Below are 25,828 nucleotides of genomic sequence, written 5' to 3'. Positions count from 1 at the left end.
TTGCAGACTGATCGCCATGTAAAGAATATTTATATACTTGTTTTTAATATTTGTAATGATTAAAATTAAGTAATGTAAAGCAGAAACCTATAACAAAAAAAAAAAACTTAAGCGAAGTATGTGAAATTCAGACTTCCCAAAGGTTTTACAACACAAGAACATATTGAATGAACAATTTATTTTTAGTTTTAAATGCTAGAAAGAAATGACTGACATGCAAAAACATAAAGGTTCAACAAGCACAATGTGTTTTTCACACCCACAGTACTATAATTAAAATAATTTACACACATACCTTCTTCTTGAACTGCATTTGTAAATGGTTATACAGCGATTTACAGTGGGTACAGTAGTATTTTTGGCAGCACTGTACATCTCTGGATAGACAGCGGGGATCCTGTCCTCGCACAAGTATTGTCTGATGCATCTGTGCAAGTTAAACAAATATTGAAATTAAATAAATAAATAAAAAACTATGACTTAATAAAAACACTACACATGCTAAAATGTACCATGGGGATGGGAGAATGCTAGTATTTATTAGCTATTGATAGTTACGCCAATAACTCCTGATTAATGTTTTAGGGGGTCAGAACATAACAATAACATTAGTCATGTCGAGACAGCGATAAATGTAAGATTTAGATTTTATATGAACATCTCAAAGTTCAGTTTATCTTTAAAGTACAGTTCAGATTTCTTACTGTGCATACAGGTTGTACATTAGTTCGAACGGCCGCTACCTGCATCTGGACCTATGATGTATCAAACCCCGCCCACTAGATCCAGTGAGGTCCTATTTGGCTCTGCAGCGAGCACCCTCTCATAAATTTTGGTTTGACTGTTTTGGTTTTATAGTGACCATCAGCCAAGATATTAGATTTTGCCATCAAAAAATCTACCTACAGTAATTATTCTTGTTAAATGTCAATTGCTATTTTTTGGTTTGCTATAGAACGGTCTGTCTCCGCTGCACATGGCGACCCAAGGGGATCACCTGAACTGTGTCCAGCTGCTCCTTCAGCACAATGCCCCAGTGGATGATGTCACCAACGATTACCTGACGGCACTGCATGTGGCCGCTCACTGCGGACATTACAAAGTTGCCAAAGTCATCGTGGATAAGAAAGCAAACCCAAATGCTAAAGCCCTGGTGAGAATTTCAACCTCAGAAAATACCCTCTCGCTGTTTTCTTTCTCTCTGCATTATCTTTCTCGGGGTGACTGGGTTCATTTTCTTCTGTTACCAGATGCAGCTGAATGAATGTTAATCTTTCCCTTCACAATGTGAGAGACAAAAACACAGTTGTGGCAGGGAGGGTGACACAATGCGAGCATGTTGCCATAGTAATACTGTGACATTCTTATGACAGTTTAAAAATAAACCTGAACCTCGGAAAAAAACTTGATGACAAGTTTAAAGCAGATAAAATGAACAGCAGCACACAGCTTTATCACTGAATATTGTGGGTTTATTCAACCAGAGGAAGGTTTTTGTGGTTCCCCACTTCTGGTAAATGTGGGTGTGGTGGCATCTCAGTCAAGCAGTGCATTTTTGTGTCTACATCCACAGAACGGTTTTACACCTCTTCACATTGCCTGTAAGAAGAACCGAGTGAAGGTGATGGAGCTGCTGCTGAAACATGGGGCATCACTGCAGGCGGTCACTGAGGTACAAGTTGAATGATTATTCATAACTTATGTGATTTGATATTATACCATACAAGCATTAGATTCATAGTTTAGTTTTGAATGAAGTTTAATGCTTGCAGTTTTACTGCATATGCTTGGGAAATATAATAGCACAAGCGGTTTTATATGTGTTTCAATGTTTGGTTGTTTTAGTCGGGGTTGACGCCCATCCATGTTGCTGCATTTATGGGTCATGAGAACATAGTGAAACAGCTTACGCATCATGGAGCCTCACCCAACACCACCAATGTGGTACGTTTCCTCTTTAAGAACAGTGTTAGAGATACGGTTTATGTACTGTGAGTCATTCTGTGAAACTTTTGCTTTTGAAAATGCTTTTCTGTTATTTTTAACATTGTATCAGACATGGAATATCTTCATTTGTTAATATGTGACCATGGACCACAAAACCAGTCATAAGTAGCATGGGTACATTTGTAGCAATAGCTAACAATACATTGTATGGGTCAAAATTGCTGGTTTATCTTTTATGCCAAATGCTTAGGATATAAAAAATATTTTGTGAATTTCCTACCGTAAATATATCAAAACTTAATTTTTGATTAGTAATATGTATTGCTAAGAACTTCATTTGGACAACTTTAAAGGCGATTTTCTCAATAATTAGATTTTTTTTTTTGCACCTTCAGGTTCCAGATTTTCAAATCTCAGCCAAATATTGTCCTATCCTAACAAACCATACATCATATTCAGCATTCAAAAAACACTTATTGACACTTATAACTGGTTTTGTGGTCTAGGGTCACATATATGACATTGTGCAACTCAAGCTAAATGAATATAAATGAACTTTTATAAAATTATATATTATATAAAAACTAAAACGCATCATTTTATGTGACTGAATGGACATATTTTGTTTGATTAATTTGTCAAGCATGAAAAAACAACAAATTACAAATGTTCAATGAGAGTATAACTTGCCAGCCTTTGAACTTGGCCCTGCAAAGACTGAAATGGTTTCACTTCCTCTTCCTTGTGTCTTTCAAAATAACTGTTCATTATTATTTAGAGGTGGATATTTTTCATGATATTGTTTTTCTTCTTTTATGTAAATGTGGTTGTAGTGTGAATGAGAAAATTAATACAAACTATGTATATGTTTTTTACATTTACAGTAATTTAAAGTTTTGGTTAAAAAAATTTTCATAGAAAAATAGAATTTGTATAATGGCTATAAAACTCTTGCTTAGTTTTTTATCTCATTAAAATTATTCCAACACACAATATTTAAAGTTTTGGCTAAAAAAAACATTCTTTAGAAATATTTGAATAGAATTTGTATAATGACTATCCTGGCATACTGCATAATAAACTTCATATACTTCTTAGATTTTTCTTTTTTATTAAAAATACTCTATCACACAATATTATTATGTAATAATGAGCTTAAAATTAATTTTAAATTAATATTGTGAATGTAGTGTGAATGAGAAAATCAGTTAAAATCAGTACAAAATGGTATGTTAATTTTATTTAAAGTTATGGCTAAAATCTTTTTTTTTTTTTTCTTTAGAAATATTTTAATAGAATTTGTATAATGGCTATCCTGGCATAATACATAATAAAATTTATATACTTCTTTGATTTATATACTTGATGATCACCCAATATTATTATGTATTAATGAGCTTAAAATTAATTTTGAACTAATATCGTGAATGTAGTGTGAATGAGAAAATCAATACAAAATTAATATTTTTTACATTTAATTTAAAGTTTTGGTTGAAATGTTTTTTTTTTTTAATGTTTTAATAAAATTTGTGTAAAGGCTATCCTGGCATAATGCATAATAAAATTCATATACTTCTTATTTCAATAAAAATACTCCATTACATAATATTATTATTATGCAATATTATACTTTATTATAAGCATTATAATTAATTTTGAACTTACATTGTAAATGTAGCCTGAATGAGAAAATCAAAATGTATGTATTCTTTTTACATTTAATTTAAAGTTTTCGTTAAAGTCTTTTTTTTAAAGAATTTGTATAATAAAATTCATATACTTCTTTGATTTTTTTTTATCATTAAAAATACTCCATGACACAATATTACTATGTAATAATTACTTAAAAATGAATTTTGAACTAATATATTGTGAATGTAGTGTGAATGAAAAAATCAATACAAAATGTATATTTTTTTGCAGTGAATTTAGTTTAGTTTAGTTTTTTCCCACAGAAATATTTTAATAGAATTAAAGTAAAATGCGTATCCTGACATAATACATAAAAAATTCACATACTACTTTGATTTTTTTTTTTCATTAAAATACTCCATCACACAATATTTTTATGTTACAAAATGTTTAAAATTAATTTTGATCTAATATATTAAAGCTCACATGCACTTCATCAAATGTGTTGTAGAGAGGTGAAACAGCATTGCACATGGCAGCAAGAGCCGGCCAGGCTGATGTTGTCAGATACCTGCTACAGAATGGTGCTAAAGTGGACATCAAAGCCAAGGTGAGACACACACCTTAGCTCAAATTTGAATAAACCACTGTCCACATCCCACCAGACACATGATTTGAACAGACGACAGATGGTAAATGAGCTTTCAGATTTGCCTAACATCTCTCTCTCTCTCTATCACCCTGTTTTCAATTTCTAGGATGACCAAACAGCCCTGCACATAGCTAGCCGTCTGGGAAAACTGGAGATTGTGCAGCAGTTGCTTCAGAAGGGGGCGTTACCCAATGCTGCCACCACCTCCGGCTACACCCCTCTCCACCTCGCCGCCCGTGAGGGTCATCAGGATATAGCAGCTCTCCTGTTGGAGCAGGGAACATCCCTCTCTGCAGCAACTAAGGTGTGTGTGTGTTTGTACTGTGTAAAACACATATGGTGGGGTTTAAAAGTCTAAAACCACAATGAAAAAATTGGAATTTAAAATCGAATTTAAATGTGGGTTTTAATTTAAATAATGTAACCAAAGAGAAGATATAAACTGAAGAAAAAATACACTACCGTTTGGGGTCACTACACGTTTTTTGGTAAGAAATGGAAACTTTTATTTAGCAAGTATGCATTAAATTGAGCAATAGCGACAGTAAAAGATTTTGTACTTTTACAAAAGTTTTACATTTTTCAATCATATAACCCTGAAAGTATCCACATGTTTAAAAAAATATTTTTTTCTGTATTGATGATAATAAGAAATGCTCTTGAGCGTCAAATTAGCATAGTAGAATGATTTCTAAAGGGTTGTGTGACACTAAAAGCTGGAGTAATGGCTTTAATGGAGTAATTAAGCTTTAAAGTATATTAAAATACACTACCAGTCAAAAGGTTTTGATTTTTAATGTTTTTAAAAAAAAGTCTCACCAAGCCAAGCCTGCATTTATTTGATCCAAAGTACAGCAAAAACTGTACAGTTTTTAAATATTTTTTACTATTTAAAATAATGTTTTTCTCTTTGAATATTTTTCACTTCAATATTAGAAATCATAATAATATTTTAATTTTGCTGGTCAAAAAATAATAATAATAATAATTATTATTATTATGTTGAAAACAGCTGACTAGAATTTTGATGGATAGAAAGTTCAGAAGAACATAATTTATCTGAAATAGAAATCTTTTGTGAATCTTTGTGAAATAGAAATGTCTTTATCATCACTTTTGATCAATTTAAAGCATTCTTGCTAATAATATAATAATAATAATAATAATAATAATAATAATAATAATAATAATAATAATAATAATAATAATGATACTGGCTCCAAGCTTTTAATTTAATTTAATTATGTAGTGTATAATGTTACAAAAGCTTTTTTTTTTTTTTTCAGATAAATGCTGATCTTTGGATCTTTCTATTTATCAAAGAATTCTGAAAAAATGTACTCAACTGTTTTAAATATTGTTAATAATAATAAATGTTTCTTGAACAGCAAATGGGAATACTAGATTGATTCCAGAAGGATCATGTGACACTGAAGGCTGGAGTAATGATGCTGAAAATGTAGCTTTGATCACTAGAATAAATTACATTTTAGAATATATTCAAACAGAAAGCAATTATTTAAAATAGTAAAATATTTATGCTGTACGTTGGATCAAATACATGCAGGCTTGAGCGAAAGAGACTAATAACAAAAACATTTTTAAAAACATTAAAAATCTTACTGTCCAAAAACTTTTGACTGGTAGTGTAGAAAACAGTTCTTTTAAAATGTAATAATATTTCACAATATTACTGTTTTTCCTGTATTAAATGACTAAAGAGACAAAGCGAACATTAGAGACATCTGTCAAAAACATATTCTGGACCCACTCTATGTGTTTTTTGTGAATAGTGCTTTATCCTCATGACTTTGTCATAATAAAAATAGCGAAACTATGCATCTCTTTTCACTCTTTTTTGTTCTCTCTCCTTCTTTCACTACGACATATACGTCCACAGAAAGGATTCACTCCCCTGCATGTGGCTGCGAAGTATGGGCAGTTGGAAGTGGCCAATCTTCTGCTGCAGAAGAAAGCTGCGCCGGATGCGGCAGGAAAGGTTGGTGAACAAATGCAAACATTATGCACACAAAAAAAATGCCATTTATGCATGGTGGTTTACACTTTGTTCACATAACACTGCTTGGTCCTGTCCCAAATGATGATGTAGACTCACTCATGCTTGTGTCCCATTAGTCATTATGATTCAAAAGTCACCAAATTGGTCAAAAGTAACTATAATTTAGGAAGTATTTGTATAAACTACTTACAAAAAATGGTCAGAGAACATGGCTATTGTTAAACGGCCTTCAATGAAGAAACCTCATTTTTATAGCCAGATGGTGTAGTTACAACATCAACCAGCAGGGGCTAAGTGGGCCAAGCCAACCAGCCAAACCATGACTCCTTAGACCACAAGGGCTGAGGGCATCATTTGGGACAGGGCCTTCATTTGTCTTCGTCTGTTCATCTGTGTCAGCCTTCCCCCAAATGGTTCCTCCTCACTATTCTTGTGCTACAAAGTATGACTGTTATAACTAGCTTTATTGAGAGACTCACAGAGCTGACAAATCTTTTCTATGTGTCATATGTCAGCTGTGCGTCAGCTATGTGTCATGAGGGTCCGGTTTCCTTAACACAGATTAAGCTTTTTAATAAGTACAACAATAGAGATAAGAAAATATGACACAGATGCTTAAAGGAGTAGGTTACCCAAAAAATAAAATTTTTGCTTCATTGGCAAAAGATTTGGAGAAATTTAGCATAACATCACTTGCTCACCAGTGGATCCTCTGTAGTGAATGTGTGCCGTCAGAATCCAAACAGCTGATAAAAACATCACAATAATCCACAATTAATTCAGTCCATCGATTAATCGGAAACTTTATGTTTGTAGGAAACAAATCCATCAAGGCATGTTTTAACTTTAAACCTTTGCTTACGACTACAATCTTTTTGGTTATATTTTGGCCAGAAGCGACAGTGTAAAGTTAAAATGTCTTAATGATGGATTTGTTATTTACAAATAAGCAGCTTTTTTGCTTAACAAGACATTAATTGATGTACTGGAGTCGTGTGGATTGTTTAGGATTACGGTGATGTTTTTATCAGATCTCATTCTGACGGCACCCATTCACTGCATGAGCAAAAATTCTCCTACTTCGTTCCAATTAAGAAACAAACTTTACATCTTGGATGGTCTAAGAGAGAGTATTTATTATTTTTGGGTGAATTATTCCTTTAATCTATGTTAAAGAAAGATACACTCACCCCGTGAAATGTGTTTTTCACTTCATACTGTGTGTGAACTCGTGCTGCTAGGTTAATGTGGTTTGCTCAGATTTTTTCCCTCTAACTTTAACATGCTGTGTCTGTGTGTATGTGTGTGTGTACACTCACCCGTGTGCACACCCATGTACTGTATGTGCTGACATACATGCATGCGTCTTGTGTTTGTGTGTATGTGTGCGTGCATGCTGGTATTTGTGATCGTTCTGGGGTCTGCGTGTGTGTGAACGTGCTGGGGTCTGTGTGTATATTGTAGACTGGGTTAACACCGCTGCATGTGGCTGCTCACTATGATAATCAGAGAGTGGCTCTGTTACTGCTGGACCAGGGAGCATCTCCTCATTCTGCTGCAAAGGTACACACACACACACTCCAGCCCATCGAGATTTGGTTGCTGGATGAACCCTTCCGTGCTGTTTTCCATTGAAGATCTTAGTGACTGTAAATAAGCCACATCATGTGCTGTTGTGACTTTGTTGCCATGTATGAATCACATCTGTGGAGGATGTCATGAAGTCTCAGGCTGAAAAGTTTATGTTAAATTGCAGAAAATCTGATAAATACTAAACTAAACTAACTCAAATTGACACACAACAGCACGGAAGAGTTGTTAAACAGGCTGTATTCTAACCCTGAGCTCTGCAAAAACCATTTTCTTAATCATTCATTTTATTTTGTGGTTCAGTAAACATAGCTAAAACAAATGAATAAATACAAGAAAATGTACCTGAAAAACAAAATGGTCAGAGAAAATATGTCTCGAATTAAGTTTGTTTTATTTTTAAATATTCTTGTTTAAAGCATAAATCTTACAAAATATTGTTCAGAGCCCTTAAAGGGACATGGTGATAGGAAAAAATGTAATGGGAGAAAAAATAAATATTTCACAAATGTTTTGTGTTCTCTGCTAACTACTTTTGCGAATCAACAGAAAGGATTTTCCTGGAGGAATGCAAAGGTTTTCTAAGCAAATGCAAAAGCATTGAAATATATATTTTTTTATCCAATTTCATATTTTCATGTCCCTCTAGGGTTCATGTTTGATTAATGCTTAAAGAAAAGAAAAACATTTTCAGAATGAATGATCTACGAACACTGTGGATCATTCAGGTAACAACAGTAAGAATCAAGTGTATGTAAACGGGGTATTTTTTATAAATTCAACTATAATTTTCTCTTGTGGACTATATGTAAACATTTTATGAGAAATATCTTATATAGGTAAAAAAAAACATGCATTTTGTATGATCCCTCTTATTTTGCAGATTCTGCGAGGTGTATGTAAACTTTTGACCTCAACTGTATAAATATGATTAAGTAAAGATAAATATGATTGAGTATGTGATTTTTGCAGTTCCAAATTTCATAGCTTGCATTTTCCCAAAATTGGGGTGTACAGAGTAATGTTAAAGCGTTTCTTACAGTCTCTGTTATGCTAAATTAGTTTGTATAATCTAGAAAAGTACTGAGGAAAAAACACAAGAAAAATATATTGCATTTATAGTATTTCTGTAAAAAAAAAACTGTATCTTTGCGTCTTGTTTCTCTCTTTCTCTCTAGAATGGCTACACACCTCTCCACATCGCAGCTAAGAAGAATCAGTTGGAGATTGGGACAACGTTGTTGGAATATGGGGCGGAGTGTAACACAGTGACCCGACAGGGAATCAGCCCCCTCCATCTTGCCGCACAGGAGGGCAGCGTGGACCTCGTATCCCTGCTGCTCACCAAACAGGCCAATGTTAATATGGGCAATAAGGTAAGCATAGTTGCATGTGCATATTATACATATACACAGCTCATGATTGAAAAAAAGTATTAGTTTGTCTCACAGTGTGTGTTTGTAAAACAGATCGGCCTCACGCCGCTGCACCTGGCTGCACAGGATGACAGGGCAGCCGTTGCTGAAGTGCTGCTGAACCATGGAGGAGAAATTGACGCCCAAACCAAGGTCAGGGGTCAAGTTTTGTGGTGTTTCCATTGATGACATAATCACCACAATCAGACTGATTCATTGTCTTTCATATTCTCCTTATAGAGTGGTTACACTGCGTTGCATGTGGCGTGTCACTATGGCAACATGAAGATGGCCAACTTCCTGTTAGAGAATCAGGCCAAGCCTAATGCCAAAACAAAGGTAAGTCTGTTTGTAGTTTGTCAAGATATGGATATAATCTTCTTTTGCATGTAAATTGACTCTCTCTGTCGTTCGGTGCATAGAATGGTTACACACCTCTTCATCAAGCAGCGCAGCAAGGCCACACCCACATCATTAATATGCTGCTTCAATATGGAGCTTCGCCCAATGAACTCACAGTGGTGAGTACTGAGGCATGCTGGGAATACCTGCTTCACTCAGCAAGCTGTCAACCTTGGTCAGCAGTACTTGTACTGTAGCACACACTCACATATGCACACATACACTACCATTCAAAAAGTTTGGGGTGAGTATAATGACTAATTTAATGCATCCTTTTTAAATAAAAGCATTATTTCTTCTTAAGATTTTTTTTTGTAGGAATAATGCTTTTATTTAATAAAGATGCATTTAATTAGTAATTTATGGAAATGTCCCACATAAACACGCATCTCACTCTTTTATGCATATAATACCCACATTTAGCAGGCCTTATATACAGATGTAAAGTCATTTTCTTTCGTGTTTGTGTGTGGCAGAATGGGAACACTGCTCTCTCCATTGCTCGACGACTGGGTTACATCTCCGTAGTGGACACGTTAAGAGGAGTTACAGATGAAAACCTCACTGCCACGGTAACATATTCAACCTGCCCCACCATCTGCGTCCTGACCTACTTCTCTCAACATCCTCTTCCCACAATGCCCACAATTACCATAGAAATTAATACCAGGCGATTTGGTTTTTATGCAATTTGTATTCTGAATCAAATGCACACCAACCAGCCACATCATGCTAATCACTTCTGAGGAAAGAATTTAAAGTGCCCGTTATGCCATTTTAAAAATTGCCTTTCATGCAGTGTGTAATGTAGCTGTATGCGAATGCAAACAATGTGCAAAGTTATAGCCGAAAGTGCACGATAAATAAAGATATTGTCTCCCAAAAGAAAGACTCGACTCTGAGCAGCCTGAACGAGTTGTTAGTATTTCGAATGCCACTTCTGTGATGGCTACACGTGACGGGGTAACAGGTTGGCTGGCCACGAATAATAATAATAACTTGACCCGGCCTTAAACATGTTATTTTACTGACGACTGCTTCACTAATCTCGGGGAGTTCAATGCGGGATTCACAAAAAGCTTGCTTTTGAATGATGGCTCAGTACACAGTTTTAAACTGTAAATATGATAAATAATAGATGTTTATATTCTTTATCGAGTGTTCATAGGGAACTATGACAATGGACGTATCGTTTCTGACATGCTGTACACGGTAGACCAATCACAGCAGTCTGGGCCATCTGAACAATCAGAGCAGAGTAGGCTTATGGAAAGGCGGGGTTTGGAGACAATGAATCTTTGAACTGCTTCAAACGAATCGTTTGAGTCACTGGAAAATTAGGTGATATTAAATGCAAATTTTGAGAAAACAAAAAAACATTGGTAACACTTTACAATAAGGTTCATTAGTTAAACATTAACTAATGTATTAACTAACATGAACTAACCATGAACAATACATTTGTTACTGTATTTACTAATCTTTATTAACATTAGTTAACGGAAATACAGTTGTACATTGTTTGTTCATGTTAGTTCACACTGCATAAACTAATGTTAACAAAATTTTAATAATGTATTAGTAAATGTTGAAATTAACATTAACAAAGATTAATAAATGCTGTATAAGTGCAGTTCATTATTAGTTCATGTTAACTAATGTGGTTAACTAATGTTAACTAATGAACCTTATTGTAAAGTGTTACCAAAACATTTTTTGACATAGCATGCATGTAAACCTATTGTAGGAGATCTCAAAACAATATTAGGAACCTTAAAAATGGCATAATATGAGCACTTTCATTTTTTATTACACTTCAGATTGAATTTTGAATATACTATGTTTCAACCGTTATTGGATATTCAGTTACTGGAGAATGAGCCTATTTCCAAAAAAAGTGGAGTGTTCCTTTAAAGTTAATTTTTTTGAAAACAGTAATAATTTAATAACACTCTCCAAATGAATATGTGTTTTTCATACTGTACATTATAATGTTTTGATGCCTGAATTCACTTAGCATTTAATCTGATTGATTTTAGTTTTTACTGTTATATAATAATAATATCATATAATATATTGTAATATAATATAATATAATAAAGTTGTATAAATTTTTTTATACTGCTATATATTTCTATAATGTATTGGTTATTGGCAATAACACAAAAATAATTTGTATAAATTCTGGTTATGTGGGATAAAAATTATTGTTATAAGCCAGAATTTTTACATCTGTATTATGTCATTGATTTTAAAAGTAAGTTGTATTATTATGTCATATTATGAATATAAATAGCAATTTTATGTGAATATAATTAGCAATATTTTTAATTTAATAATATAATAATATTATAGTATAACAATTTAATATAATATTTTTATAATGTTTTTATAAAATATAATATAACAGATCAAAATAGTATAACATTTTTAATATTTCTATATATTCTATCATTTATTGGTTATCGTCAATAACAAAAAAAATTATTGGCTTTTCGAAATCAGAATTTAATTAATAATTGAATTATTCAAATTAAATAATAATTTACTATAATCTTTAATATAATATTATATAATATTTTAATATACCTATATATTTCTAGAATTTATTGGTTACTGGCAATAACAAGAATGTATAAGTCAGAATGTTTACATCTGTATTATGTTATTGATTTTAAAAGTAAGTTGTATTATGTCATATTATGAATATAATTAGCAATTTTATGCAATATAATCAGCAATATTTAATAATATAATAATATAATGATTTAATATAGCATTTTTGTATAATGTAATATAATATTTAATATTCGTATATATTTCTATGATTTATCGATTACCAGCAATAACATAAAAATAATTATCAGTTAATCAGTGTAAGCCAGAATTTTTACATCTGTATTATGCCTTTTTTTTAAGTAAGCTGTCATTTTAAGAATATAATTAGCAATTTTATGCAAAATAATTAGCAATATTTTTAATTTAATAATATTGCAATATTATAATCATATAATATAATATTTTTTATAATAATATAATATATTTCAGCAAAAATATAAAAATAATTATCTGTTTAAGTAAGTTGTATTATTATGTAATATTATGAATATAATTTGCAATTTTATGCTATTTATTCTCATGAAAGCCTGAGTATCTCTAACTCACATTTTGCATGTTTTCCATTTTTGACCAGCCTGTAACTGAGAAACACAAGATCAACGTCCCGGAGACCATGAATGAGTTCCTCGACATGTCCGACGACGAAGGTAAAGCTGACTAAGCACTGATCTAAACACACACACACACACACACACACACACACACACACACACACACACACACACATACGCAGTATCACACTTTCTTTGTGAACCATATTGGTTTATACTGTTATAAAGATCTCTTCACTCTGCTGTGACCATTTGCACATTGAGTCAGTGAGGCAGTTGTTAAAATATTATTTAAATTCGTCTTGCATCCAGCAGTATATTCAAATATTTATTTTGACAGCTGCCCCACTAGCTTGCACCATGATCACAAGGCTAACACTATCTGCCTTCGTTATTCAGTGTGTGTGTGTGAGAGAGAGAGAGAGCATGTATGTTTAACATATTGCTGTGTACTGTATGTTTGACAGCAGTGAAAGATCATGAAGCTCAGGCTGATGGGGAAGAAGGTACACACTTCTGCAGTTCTAGTGTTTTCTCCCTTTTTTAATCATCCCTCGCTTCACGCACACACTCGCTCGGCTTAGATGCGTTCCTCTCGCCTGGCTTTGCAGTGCGCTCTGTGTGTTTTGTCTGTATGCATATAACCAGAGTGTGATTGCTGTGATATCCTGTGTATGCCAACTTGACACACACACGTTTTTTTTTTTTTTTTTTTTTTTTCATATTTACAAATGCTCATACAATAACAGATGCCCACAAAAGCCTGTATGTGATAGAGTTGCCTGGGATACAGTGAAGCTGACGTGCGGTGTATCAGGAGGAGAAGAAAACACTCCACGTGTTGACTATGATGCCAAACTCTCTCTCTTGTCTCCTGGTGCAGCGCTGAAATATTCATAAGCTTGATGTCCCTCATTGCACCCCTCTCCATGGTAACGGGGAGGGATGAGGGTATACGGTTACCGCGTGTGTCAGCAGATACGCTCACAATCCCGCAGGTGACACTGACTTGGCCCACAGGTGTCACCCCTTTACCTGAGAGCAAGAGAGACATGCAAAATAGAGAGGGAGAGTTATGGAGATCTTGGAATATTATAAAGCAGTAAAATGCTGAAGTCTAGTGTTGAAACTGCTGTCTTAGCAGTATGTTGAGAGGTAAAGTGTGCATTAGTGCATGTGTGTGCGTGTTTGTTAGCAGCAGACACCTATAATAGAACCATAGGTTATCCTGTAAGTTATCTGTGTAATCCCATTAAGCTCTGCATGTAGGTCTTGTGTCGTCAAAAGCAATGAATGCTGCACCTTTGATCCCCAGTCTGATTTTGTAACTCATGCACACCTGTTTGTTGTCTTATTATTGTGGAGAATGACTACTGACAGCTGTTGTTTTTATATTACACTAATTATATTTGCTATACCCTAAACCTAGTTCTTCCTTACAGAAACCTGACAGAAACCTTTTGCATTTCTAGATTTTAATTAATATGATTGCTTGTACAGGGTTTCTACATTTTCTACCCAGTGCTATTTTAGTATTATGTAGTTATTATCCTGTAATTTATCATTTATTATTATTTTAAATAATAATAATTATTATTTATTATTATTAAACATTAATATATTTTGTATGTTACATTTCCAACATTTCTAATTTTTGTTTCATTTTTTAGCCAATGAATTTCCATGATTTTTCCATGACTTTAACAGTTGTTTGTGATGACTGGATAGGGATCATTTAAAAATAATTTATTTTTTAGCGGTCATTTTCAAAAAGAGTATTTTTTTAAAATTATGAATTAATAAAAAGGTTTTTTTTTTTTCCGCTTTTTAAATTGTCTATATTATTTTATTGTCAAAAATATATTATTTTTATTGAAAAACAAATTTAAATGCAATTTTACCTGTTATTTATTTATTATTATTATTTTTTTCAATTTTTGTTCAGAAAGTTTTTTAACGGTTAGATTTTTAATGTTTTTTTTTAAAGAATTCTCTTCTGCTCACCAAGCCTGTATTTATTTAATCAAAAATACAGCAAAAGCACTAAAATTGTGAAATATTTTTACTATTTGAAATAACTGCTTTCTATTTGAATATATTTTAAATTTGTAATTTATTCATGTGATCAAATCTAAATTTTCAGCATCATTACTCCAGTCTTTAGTCTCAGATCCTTCAGAAATCATTCTAATATGCTGATTTGCTATTTAAGAACCATGTTTTATTATTATTGTCAGTATTTAAAACAGCTGAGTAAATTTTCTCAGGATTTTTTGATAAATAGAAAGATCCAAAGATCAGCATTTAACTGAAACAAAAAGCTTATGTATTGTTATACACTATACCATTCAAAAGCTTGGAGTCAGTGTGTGTGTGTGTGTGTGTATATATATATATATATATATATATATATATACTGTATATATATATATACTGTATATATATAAATTAATACTTTTATTAAGCAAGGATGCTTTAAATTGATCAAAAGTAATGGTAAAGACAATAATGTAGATAATGTTACAAAAGATTTCTGTTTCAGATAAATGCTTTTCTTCTGAACTTTGTATTCATCAAAGAAACCTAAAAAAAATCTACTCAGCTTTGAAATCTCAGGAATAAATTACATTATAAAATATATTCAAATAGAAAACATTTTAAATAGAAAAATATTTCTAAATTGTAGGATCAAATAAATGCAGGCTTGGTGAGCAGAATAGACTTCTTTTAAAAAACATTCAAAATCTCACTGTTCAAAAACTTTGGACTTTGTACTGTATATGACTAGTCCAGGTCTGGAAATCAAATTCCCTGACATTTTTCAGTACTGTGGGAACCCTGTATTTTATCTCTTTTCATTGTTTTATCATTTTATTACACTGTAGTCAGTTTAATATCATAATGGGGATATTTCATGTATTTAATATTAAAGCCTGATGCGTCCCATGCACATCCAAGAGCACAGTGCCTAGTTCAGCAAATTACACACATAGTTAAAAAGAGGAGTTGCGTATATGCACTGTAAGCTCAGTACTTAGACGAGAGGTGAACTTCCTTACAGTTATGTAATGTTCTTTAGCACTCATGAATGTTCTACAGTGACTCTTGAGTGTGAGTACATGAGGAGACCTTGACATTAACTGATAAAAGAAAAACATTTATCTGTTTGAGCAACTTTCCCGCATGAACACACACTTATTATGTCTTATGGTGCTATTAGAGATGATACTGTTTTTCATAATTTAGATTTTACCCTTGTGCAGACTCTGGTAGCAGTGTTATTTTTGTATGATTTATATACTATTAAGTATTTATTAATATTATAAATTACATTTTATTTTAAGATATTTTCAGTTTTTATTTTAGTAATTTTGTTATGTGCCTTTATTCGTTTTATTCATTTATATATACAGTTGTGGTCAAAAGTTTTCATACACCTTGCAAAATCTGCAAAATGTTAATTATTTTAGCAAAACAAGAGGGATCATACAAAATGCATGTTATTTTTTTATTTAGTTCTGACCCGAATAAGATTTTCACATAAAACGCATTTATATATAGTCCACAAGAGAAAATAATGGTTTAATTTATAAAAAAATACCCTCTTCAAAAGTTTACAAATGCTTCTTAATACTGTGTTGTTACCTGAATGATTTTTGTTTAGTGATAGTTGTTCATGAGTCTCTTATTTGATGATCATACAATGACTGTATGATTTTGAGATATGTTTTTTTTTTACACTGAGGACAACTGAGGGACTCAGTTGAAACTATTACAGAAGATTTAAACGCATGCTAATGCTTCAGAAACACAATTCATTAAGAGAAAACTTTTTGAAATTAAAGATTAGGGTAAATTTTACTTATTTTGTCCTCTGGGAAACATGTAATTGAATGGCAGTACTAAATAAAAAAATATGATATTTAAGCTAAATAAGAAAAATGTACACATCTTCATTCTGTTCAAAAGTTTACACCCCTTGCTTCCTTCTGGAGCATCAGTGAGTGTTTGAACCTTCTGTAATAGTTGCATATGAGTCCCTCAGTTGTCCTCAGTGTGAAAAGATGGATCTCAAAATCATACAGTCATTGTTGGAAAGGGTTTAAATACACAAAAAATGCTGAAAACCCAACTGTTTGACTCATGAACATCTATAACTAAAAAAAAAAAAAAAAAAAAAAAACAGCTGTGGATCATTCAGGTAACAACACAGTATTAAGAATCAAGTGTATGTAAACTTTTAAACAGGGTCATTTTTTATAAATGCAACTATTATTTTCTTTTCTGGACTATATGTAAACATAATTTATGGGAAATATCTTATTCAGGTCAGTACTAAATAAAAAATAACATGCATTTTGTATGATCCCTCTTATTTTGGTAAAATAATTAACATTTTGCAGATTCAATTCTACAAGGTGTATGTAAGGGTTTGACCTCTGAACTGTAAATATTTACAGTATGTTTAGCATTTTAATGCTTTTACTTCAACAGTTAGTTGCCAAGGCAGCATTTTAAATTTTGTTAGATGTTACATTAACAGCACAGACCTGTTACCTTTGTAAGAATCAGGGGTGGATTTCAGTCTGAAGGCCTGAGATTAGGGTTTATCAACTATGATAATATATGTAATGTAAATCATAACACGATTCCAGTATGAGCCTTTTAAACAGTGAGGAAAGAGGTACACACAAGTCAGTTATCAACAGGTTTCTTTGTATGTATGAGGACATTTTTAAATATTTGACCCTCAGAAGTACAGCCAAACAAGCGCAGGTATATATTAGAAAAGTGCTTGCACTGTCTCCCTTCATTCTCTTGAGAGAACTATGTTGACAGTACTTGGTGTCTTATTACCACCTTGTACTTGCTGCTAGACCTGCAAAATCTTTAGCAACACACACACACACACACACACACACACACACACACACACACACACACACACACACACTAGAGCTGCTCTGTTTCTGCGCGCCCGCGTGTGTGTTGAGTGTGTGTGTGCGCGCGCGCGCGCTCGCTCGCGCGGGGCTGGAACGAGAGCAAAGCTCCCCTGACATGTGAGAGTGCAGCTTTGGTAGATCCTCCTTCGCATGACCCAGGCAGCCTTGTGATTTAACTTTTACTGGGCGAATGTACGGATATAAATCTCGCACATACAGTGCCACAAGAGTTCTGGTCGACTCGGGACGACCGACTCTCACATGACCAACCGGAATAGAGTCCTCATCATCAGTCTTTTTCTCGGAGGATACAGGCTTCTTTGAGAACTGATCAAATAATCGCAGGAATACGTTAATAACGGATTTATCTGTGCCGGAGTGGGATATGGCAGCGCTTTTATGTGAGTGTTGATACGGACTGTCGGTGTGTCAGAATACTGCGGTGTTTTGGGGCTCTGCTGCATACAGTGTTCACCGGCTGGACGCTGCTCGGTTAACGTTATATTTTTTCAGTGTGTACTTTTAAAACTCAGAGTGACGTCAAATACGGTGTCATCTATTTTTAGACATGGTCATCTATTAGTCTTTGTCATGACTGTTCGTTGTCCTTAAGTCGTTAATTTGGTACCGGAGTAGGAAGGTATTAGCGAGCCGGTTAGGGAAACGGAGGAGTTCGGTAGCGGGAGGGGAGGGGCTGCAGCACGGAGAGAGAGGACAAGCTGGAGTCGCGTTTATGAGAGAGATACGGAAAAGATGTTGGCTGTGACTCAAATCCTTGAGAGTTGCCTACCTAGGCGTCATTTTGTGCGACATAGGCGCATCCTTATCTTATTAAAATAACGAGCTGTATACCTAAACAGCGTTGAATGTCTAGGTGAACCGCTAGAGATTGTTTGAGACGCAGCCATTGCTTTTTATAATGTTTTATCCAGCTAGAACTTCATTGTGACGATTTGTTTGCTTTTCGCGTGTGGTTTTGAATATTACCGCTTTGTTGATTTCAATGGTTATAAAATCCGTTACAATTGAGTATTTTATTAAACTGTACAAAATAACAAAACTGTTTTGCTAGTTTAAACAGGTCGTCAAGCTCATCTAACATCTGAAAAGTGCCCAAAACCCACTTAAAACTAGTTAACGAACCAGCAAACTGCCTTAGGTTGATATAAACAGTTTGTTTGTTTTCATAAGACAATAAAATCAAATACAGGCTATCATACTTATGAAAGTATTATTTGAAAATGTAATTTGTGAAATTAAATTGATATATGTAACCCTGCCTGGACCACAAAACTAAGTGTAAACTCAAAATTCAAAACTGTGAAAGCTTAGGAATAAATAAGCTTTCCATTGATGTATGGTTTGTTAGGATGGAACAATATTTGGCCGAGATACAACTATTTGAAAATCTGGAATCTGAGGGTGCAAAAAAATCTAAATATTGAGGAAAAACACCTTTAAAGTTGTTCAAATGAAGTTCTTAGCAATGCATAATATTAATCAAAAATATATTTACAGTAGAAAATTTACAAAATATCTGAATGGAAGATAATCTTTAAGAAAGCTTATGATTTTTAAAAGAAAAATCGCTAATATACCCATACAATGTAATTTTGGCTATTGCTACAAATATACCCGTGCCACTTGAGACTGGTTTTGTGGTCCAGGGTCACAAATGTTATTTTTATTGTTATATTAAAAAGATACCCTGCTTTTAAAAACAGCTTAAAGAATGGCAGCCTTAGATATTTTGCTGGTCTTCCCTGGTTGAAGCTGATGTCCTAGTTTGACCTGCATGAAAGTGTCCCAGACTCTTCTAAAACTAGCAAACAGACCATGCGGAGAGAGCAAACCAGCCTGGTTTTAGCTGGTTTTGTTTTTTAATCAGATTTAAGAAACTATTGGGGGTGAGATGGAAAGTTGCTTCACAGCAGGAGACGCATTGGTGTCCTGATGCAGCAGAATGTTTCTTCAATGTGTCAGTGAAATATCGCCACCTAAGTTTCTGTTATTCATGATGGGGCAGAAAAACACCCAGGTGTTACGTGACATCAATTAATAATCTAGAAGCTGTGAGCTGGATGTTTGCTTGACGCAAGAAGAGCGTTTCGACTGGTAGATTCACCCCACAAGAGATGAACCACAATTTACTACCACTGTTTGTTTGAACAAGACACTTAACCTCAGATTGCTCTAGCGGGACTGTCTTGGCAATAAGTGTACTGTAAGTCACTTTGGGTTTTATTTAATTAGAGCAATGTAGGGGGAGAAATTGCTGCAGCTGCTGATAGGTCACCTTACCAGTTCACCTTCAAGAGAGCTCACCTACAGCCTGTCTCATCCCTGCAGGTGAAGATGCGATGACCGGCGAGACTGAGAAGTATCTTCGGCCACAGGACCTGAGGGAGTTAGGGGATGACTCCTTACCGCAGGAGGGGTACATGGGTTTCAGTATTGGAGCCCGCTCTGCCAGGTAATAGCACTTATTTTTATTTTATGTACAGATGCTTGTTTGTTTTGCAAAGCTGTTGGTTCCTTATGCTGATTCTCTATGTCTCTGTGAGTAGATTGTGGATTTCATGTTGTTATGGCACAAGTAGATGGCTTTCTGGAAGCGTTTAGATGGTGGATTACTTGGATAGGTTTTGAATGGTGTTCAGGTGGTCCCCACTAAAAGTGTTACTACTGTTTTTGCGTACTGGCTTTTAGTCTGCATTAATAATAATGCTTCAGGAAAAGGAAGATGATAGGAAACAAATCAAGAGTAGTCAAATCTCGGTCAGATTCATTGTGCATTCAGTGCTGTCTTCATATCTAGAAATAAACACTGGGATTCTAGTTCTCTGGAAATCGTTCCCACTATACAAAGCCAACTCACCATGTGTCATTTAAGTTAAAGTGTGCATGACACACAAAGTGTTTTTAGATGACAGAATAAAACAATGAGAACTGTTAAGCAAATAATAATAACAGAAAAACACTACACCTGTTGTACTTTTAGTGCAGACATTAATATTTTACAGTATTTAATATTTAAAAAGAGGTTACATCATGCGGTTATCCCACTTCAGCTAAAACTGGTGCTCTACAGCAAGGCAACTTCTGCAGAATTTGTATCAGCAAATGATGGCGGTAAACTGTAAATATCTAAATTAAATATGAAAAACATGGAATTTTTTTAAATAAAAAATTTCAAAAGAGTACCAAGATATACAGTGTAAAAGAGGATTATGGTGGTAAATTCTGTTTTTGCTATAAAAAAATAAATGGTCACTTTATGCGTTTTGTTGGATCAGATCTGCTTGTGTCCATTTTTTATATGTGTGACCCTGGACCACAAAACCAGTCATTAAGATATATTTTTTTTAGAGATTTATACATTATCTGAAAGTTGAATAAATAAGCTTTCCATTGATGTTTTTGGCCGAGATACAACTGTATGAAAGTCTGAAGGTGCAAAAAAAAATCTAATATTAAGAAAATTGCCTTTAAAGTTGTTTAAATTAAGTTCTTAGCAATGCATATTACTAATAAAATTATGTTTTGATATATTTACTGTAGAAAATTTACAAAATATTTTAATCGAACATGATCTTTACTTAATATCCTAATGATTTTTGGCAGAAAAGAAAAATCGATCATTTTGACCCATACAATGTATTTTTGGCTATTGCTACAAATATGCCCATGCTACTTAAGTTTTGTGTTCCAGGGTCACATATATGGTTATATATAAGGCCTGTACAACACTTGCCCATAGTGGTGGGCGATATGACTAGATTGAGTTCTTTATCACAGTTCATTGTGCTTAATAACTTTATTTAACATCATGCACATCCTGTTCTATATTTTCCCATTTCTTTATCTTTATTCTTTTTATTACTGTGTAATAACTTATAGTATTTCTGTGCAATGCAGATATATTCCTTTATATACCCCAAAATAAACAATATAGCAAAATCTCTAATGATAGACACTTTATACTGTCATACATACATATTGTCATACCGTCCAGCCCTACTTGGCCAAGTTGTGTGTTGTTGCATCTTCTAAGTTGGTTTGGTATGTTCTATTTATGCTCATATATAATCTGATTAGTAAAAAAAACAAAAAAAACAAACAAGTGTAAATACCCGCATAAGAGATGCTCAGATGGCTAATTATAGGCTTAAAAGGACAGTTCTCCTCAAAATTAAAATTCTGTCATTAATTACTCACCCTCGTGCCATTCCAAACCGGTTAAGACCTTCATTCATCTTCAGAACACAAATTAAGATCCTTTTGATGAAATCCAAGAGCTTTCTGACCCTGCATAGACAGCAATGCAACCGAAAGATTCCCAGGAATAGAAAGGTAGTAGGACAGCGATAAAATACTTCATGTGACTTCAGTGGTTCAACTGTAATGTTAAGAAGCTATGAGAATACTTTGTTTGTGCACAAGGAAAACAAAAACTTTACTTAACAGTTTTTTCCATTTTAATAATGTCCTTACCACCTTTCTGGGCCTTGAACGTATAATTTGTGTTGCTATCTATGCAGGGTCAGAAAGCTCTCGGATTTTATTAAAAATATCTTAATTTGTCTTCCAAAGATGAACAAAGGGTTTGGAACGTCATGAGGGTGAGTAATTAATGACAGAATTGTCTGTCTCTTTAATGTATTATTAATAGGGCCGGGACTCGATTAAAAAAATTAATCTAATTAATTAGAGGCTTTGTAATTAATTAATCGAAATTAATCGCATTTTAATCGCATATAAATATTTGACCTGAGAACAGTGAGAAGTAAGTTTTTTCATATGGATTTTTAGTACACCATTGAATAATGACTGAATACATAAACTGAAGCAACAAAATATTGTTTATTTTTGTTCAACCAAGTCCAACAGACCAGTGCGATATTGCCATTAACTGTAGCTATAGGATACAGCGTTTCCCATAACGAAAACATTTATTTCAGTGAAAAAATAAATCCAAAACTCTCTATTTTAACATTTTGAACAATAGGGCTTTACAATCTTTTGCTATTTTTTTTTTTTTTTTTTTTTATAAATTCTTGTGTTTTAATTTTTCTCATAATCAAATGAAAGCATAAACATTTATTTTATTTTTAATCAAATGAAAAATAAACCTTTTTAATTTTTGGCAAACAAACAGAGGTTTGCTGTTAAAATCAATAAATAATAATAATCATAGCATTTTTTTCTACAATTAAGTGGTTAATCTTGTTGTTATATTAATTTTTTATCATATATATTGTTTTTTGTCAATTATTTAAATAGGAATATTGTTCTGTTTCATGTTAAACCGTACTTTTATTTTGACAGGTTGCCGTGAAGTTTCTGTGTGTAAAGTATGATATGATGCTAGTTTTCTCAAATGAAACGGTAAAAGTGACACTGACAGTAGCTTTGGAGATTGAGTCTATCTGTTCATGTGAGATGAAAATGCCAAAAATTAACGGGAGCATCACGCGTGCAGTGTAAAAAAATGCGTCTCTGCCATTCTGACATACAGAGGCAAACGGTAAATGCAGGATTCATATTAAAACGGTCTTTTTGCATTTCGGTTTTCACAGACACTAGTCCATATCGCTATTTGAATTAAGTGACAGACCAACTTTTGATTTATCAATCCAAAAATCGACGAATTTACGTGGCATTCCGCGCTATAGTAAATTCGTTTTTTATGAATGGAGTCCGCGATCCAGTCCGTGTCCGTGGGGAAACACTGGGATATTTAGAAATATACTAGCCTTCATTTCAGAAATTCAGGTACCCTATAGGTAGGTAGACCTTCTGTAAAAGCATTGAGGTGATACCTGAGGCTCGATGTGCTGCGGTGATATGCGCATTCCTTTGTCTAAACGCTAGTTGGTGCTCCAGTATAATCGGTCCGCCGCTGAAACTCATTCAGTGAGAAACGTTCCGCGGTGCAAAATTAAGTGCGATTTAAAATGCGTTAAAAAAATTAACGCCTTATTTTTGTGTAATTAATTAATCTAAATTAACGCGTTAAAGTCCCCATTAATTATTAATGAAACATGATCAAATGGATCTTTACAGTCATAACAAATATGATATCCTTGTAAGCGCCATCATCCATAACTATATGCCAAATCTGATCAGATCACAAAATGTTTGTGTTAATCATCAGAAAAATGTAAAACAGTACCTTGTCGTTCTTTGTGTTATTATTGTAAGTTCTAAGTTTATCAGAAAAGTGTAGGCCCGAAGACAGACATCTGTGGTGTTTTGTCCTGAAGTACATCCCGTTCTCTCTTTTAAGAGGTCATATCTGTTCATCGTGGCTGATGGACGGTGAGCATAGCAGGTGAGGGGGAGGTGGGACATTAGGATGGAAAGGTACCACTCCTGTCATGTGAGCATTATGTGGCACAATAGAGCCTGATTTGCTGTTGTTGTACGGGACAGTGAGTTCTGATTGGCTGGCTTTTGTGTGCCAGTGGTTATAACATTCGAGGACAGGGAATAAATGACTGAAAACAATGACATCATCACCAGGAAGGGAACGCTGAGTGACAAAGTCTGGAAAGTGCGTGACTCGGTTTGTGTGGACGTAAAGGTGTGATGTGATGGACCTTCAGTCTCTTATCACTTTTCGTTATGATGGATTGTTTGCATTGACCCTTTCAGAACTCTAGTGTAGCTCAGAGGGAAGAATTAGCATTATGGTTTGCTGCATTTGGATATTGACACTGCGGCTTGCTTGGCCATAAATAGTCAAATGTGAGTCAAATTAGCTGTATAGATTATTGTAACGTCATTTGCAACTCAGTATCCCAGCTACTTAGCCAAGCTAAGACACACTGTTTCATGTCTGAAAAGGAGTTTTAAAATACTTTTGCTGTTTGGATTGTTACTATGTTTCTTTATTCTACCGTACAGAGCTTCATATTTTCTGCCTCTTTTGTTTTGTTAACATCCGCCTGGCATTGTTTGCTCTTACATAGGGTTATTAATGTTGACTGTTTTTACCAAACTCACACCCAGTCCTGTCTAGGAGCACAACACATGCTGTGGCAGAGCCTCAGTGCCATGCTTAACTCTCACTGCTTCTGCCACGTCCAGTACATTTTACTCTCTTTTCTCTTTCTTGGCTTCTCTCACTCTCTCTAGCCCCAGGATAAGGTAAGAGTGATGTCTTTCTCTCTGCCTTTCCCTCTCTGTGCCTTTCGCCTTCTCTCTCCGTAGCTGTCGTTTCTGTCTCTGCCCCTTTCCATACGTACTACAACTCCCATCATGCCCCGCTCCACCGAGTCATCTGGTGCAGTGCGTTTCTGTGGAGTCTCATCCCTTTCATACACTGAGGCCTGAGCTCCTCGGCCTGATAGAACAAATTCATGCATCTCAACTGGAGTTTTGGTCTATGAACTTCTCTTGCGCTGACGTCTAATTTGTTCTATCCGGCCCGAAGCCGAACACGCTTCTTAGAGGTCACACAAAAGCCATCTAACCTTTTCAAAGGCGGTTTATAAATGCAAAAGATGTACAGAGTGTTTTAAAACAACAGGAGAAGTGGGCAGTAGTTGTGTGTTGTGAAATATTGTGGTTTTAAATGTTATTATTGTCTGAAATATTAATGAATAGTGTGCTAACTATTGTGTTTTGGTTGCTTTCTAAGTTTTTGTTTAGTGTGGCATGGATTGTGTTTCATATATGTTGTGTTTTGCTGTTGTTTCAGTTGTGTGGTGCTCTATGTAACATCCAGGGACAAAAGCTTTAAGCTGAGCAGTCAGCAGTTGAAGCCAATTACTCTGTCACATCGCTGACGGGACATTTAATTGGCCATTACTCAACACATTGATCAGAGGTCAATTTTATTGCAAAAATTTAAAATAGATACAATGTTCTAAGCATGTTTGGTTATGATCACCAGTATAGTTAGTGTAGGATAGTTAATCCACATTGTGTGCTTAAACACACATTCACACAGCTTGGTCGCAGAATTTGAGGTAGGAAGATTGAGATGTATACACCTGAAAGTTGAATAAATAAGCTTTCTATTGATGTATGGTTTGTTAGGATAGGATAAT

The 25,828-nt window shown here is 34.1% G+C and overlaps 1 protein-coding gene across 1 annotated transcript in view; it reads left to right on the top strand.

Annotated features, from left to right (window-relative positions):
* ank3a (ankyrin 3a) overlaps positions 1-25,828 on the top strand; it is a 119,574-nt gene that overhangs the window by 51,453 nt on the left and 42,293 nt on the right. Inside the window, exons 11-25 of the mRNA XM_073826522.1 lie at positions 956-1,153; positions 1,574-1,672; positions 1,846-1,944; positions 4,091-4,189; positions 4,338-4,535; positions 6,132-6,230; positions 7,716-7,814; positions 9,020-9,217; positions 9,311-9,409; positions 9,497-9,595; positions 9,679-9,777; positions 10,135-10,230; positions 12,852-12,924; positions 13,296-13,334; positions 20,121-20,244. Coding sequence (XP_073682623.1) covers positions 956-1,153; positions 1,574-1,672; positions 1,846-1,944; positions 4,091-4,189; positions 4,338-4,535; positions 6,132-6,230; positions 7,716-7,814; positions 9,020-9,217; positions 9,311-9,409; positions 9,497-9,595; positions 9,679-9,777; positions 10,135-10,230; positions 12,852-12,924; positions 13,296-13,334; positions 20,121-20,244 — 1,718 coding nt within the window. The remainder of the gene's footprint in view (positions 1-955; positions 1,154-1,573; positions 1,673-1,845; positions 1,945-4,090; positions 4,190-4,337; positions 4,536-6,131; positions 6,231-7,715; positions 7,815-9,019; positions 9,218-9,310; positions 9,410-9,496; positions 9,596-9,678; positions 9,778-10,134; positions 10,231-12,851; positions 12,925-13,295; positions 13,335-20,120; positions 20,245-25,828) is intronic.

This window comes from Garra rufa, chromosome 21 (genome assembly GCF_049309525.1).
Source record: "Garra rufa chromosome 21, GarRuf1.0, whole genome shotgun sequence".
Taxonomy (NCBI): domain Eukaryota; kingdom Metazoa; phylum Chordata; class Actinopteri; order Cypriniformes; family Cyprinidae; genus Garra; species Garra rufa.
The sequence above is the reverse complement of the archived record's forward strand: the minus strand, read 5'-3'. Positions and strand labels throughout refer to the sequence as shown.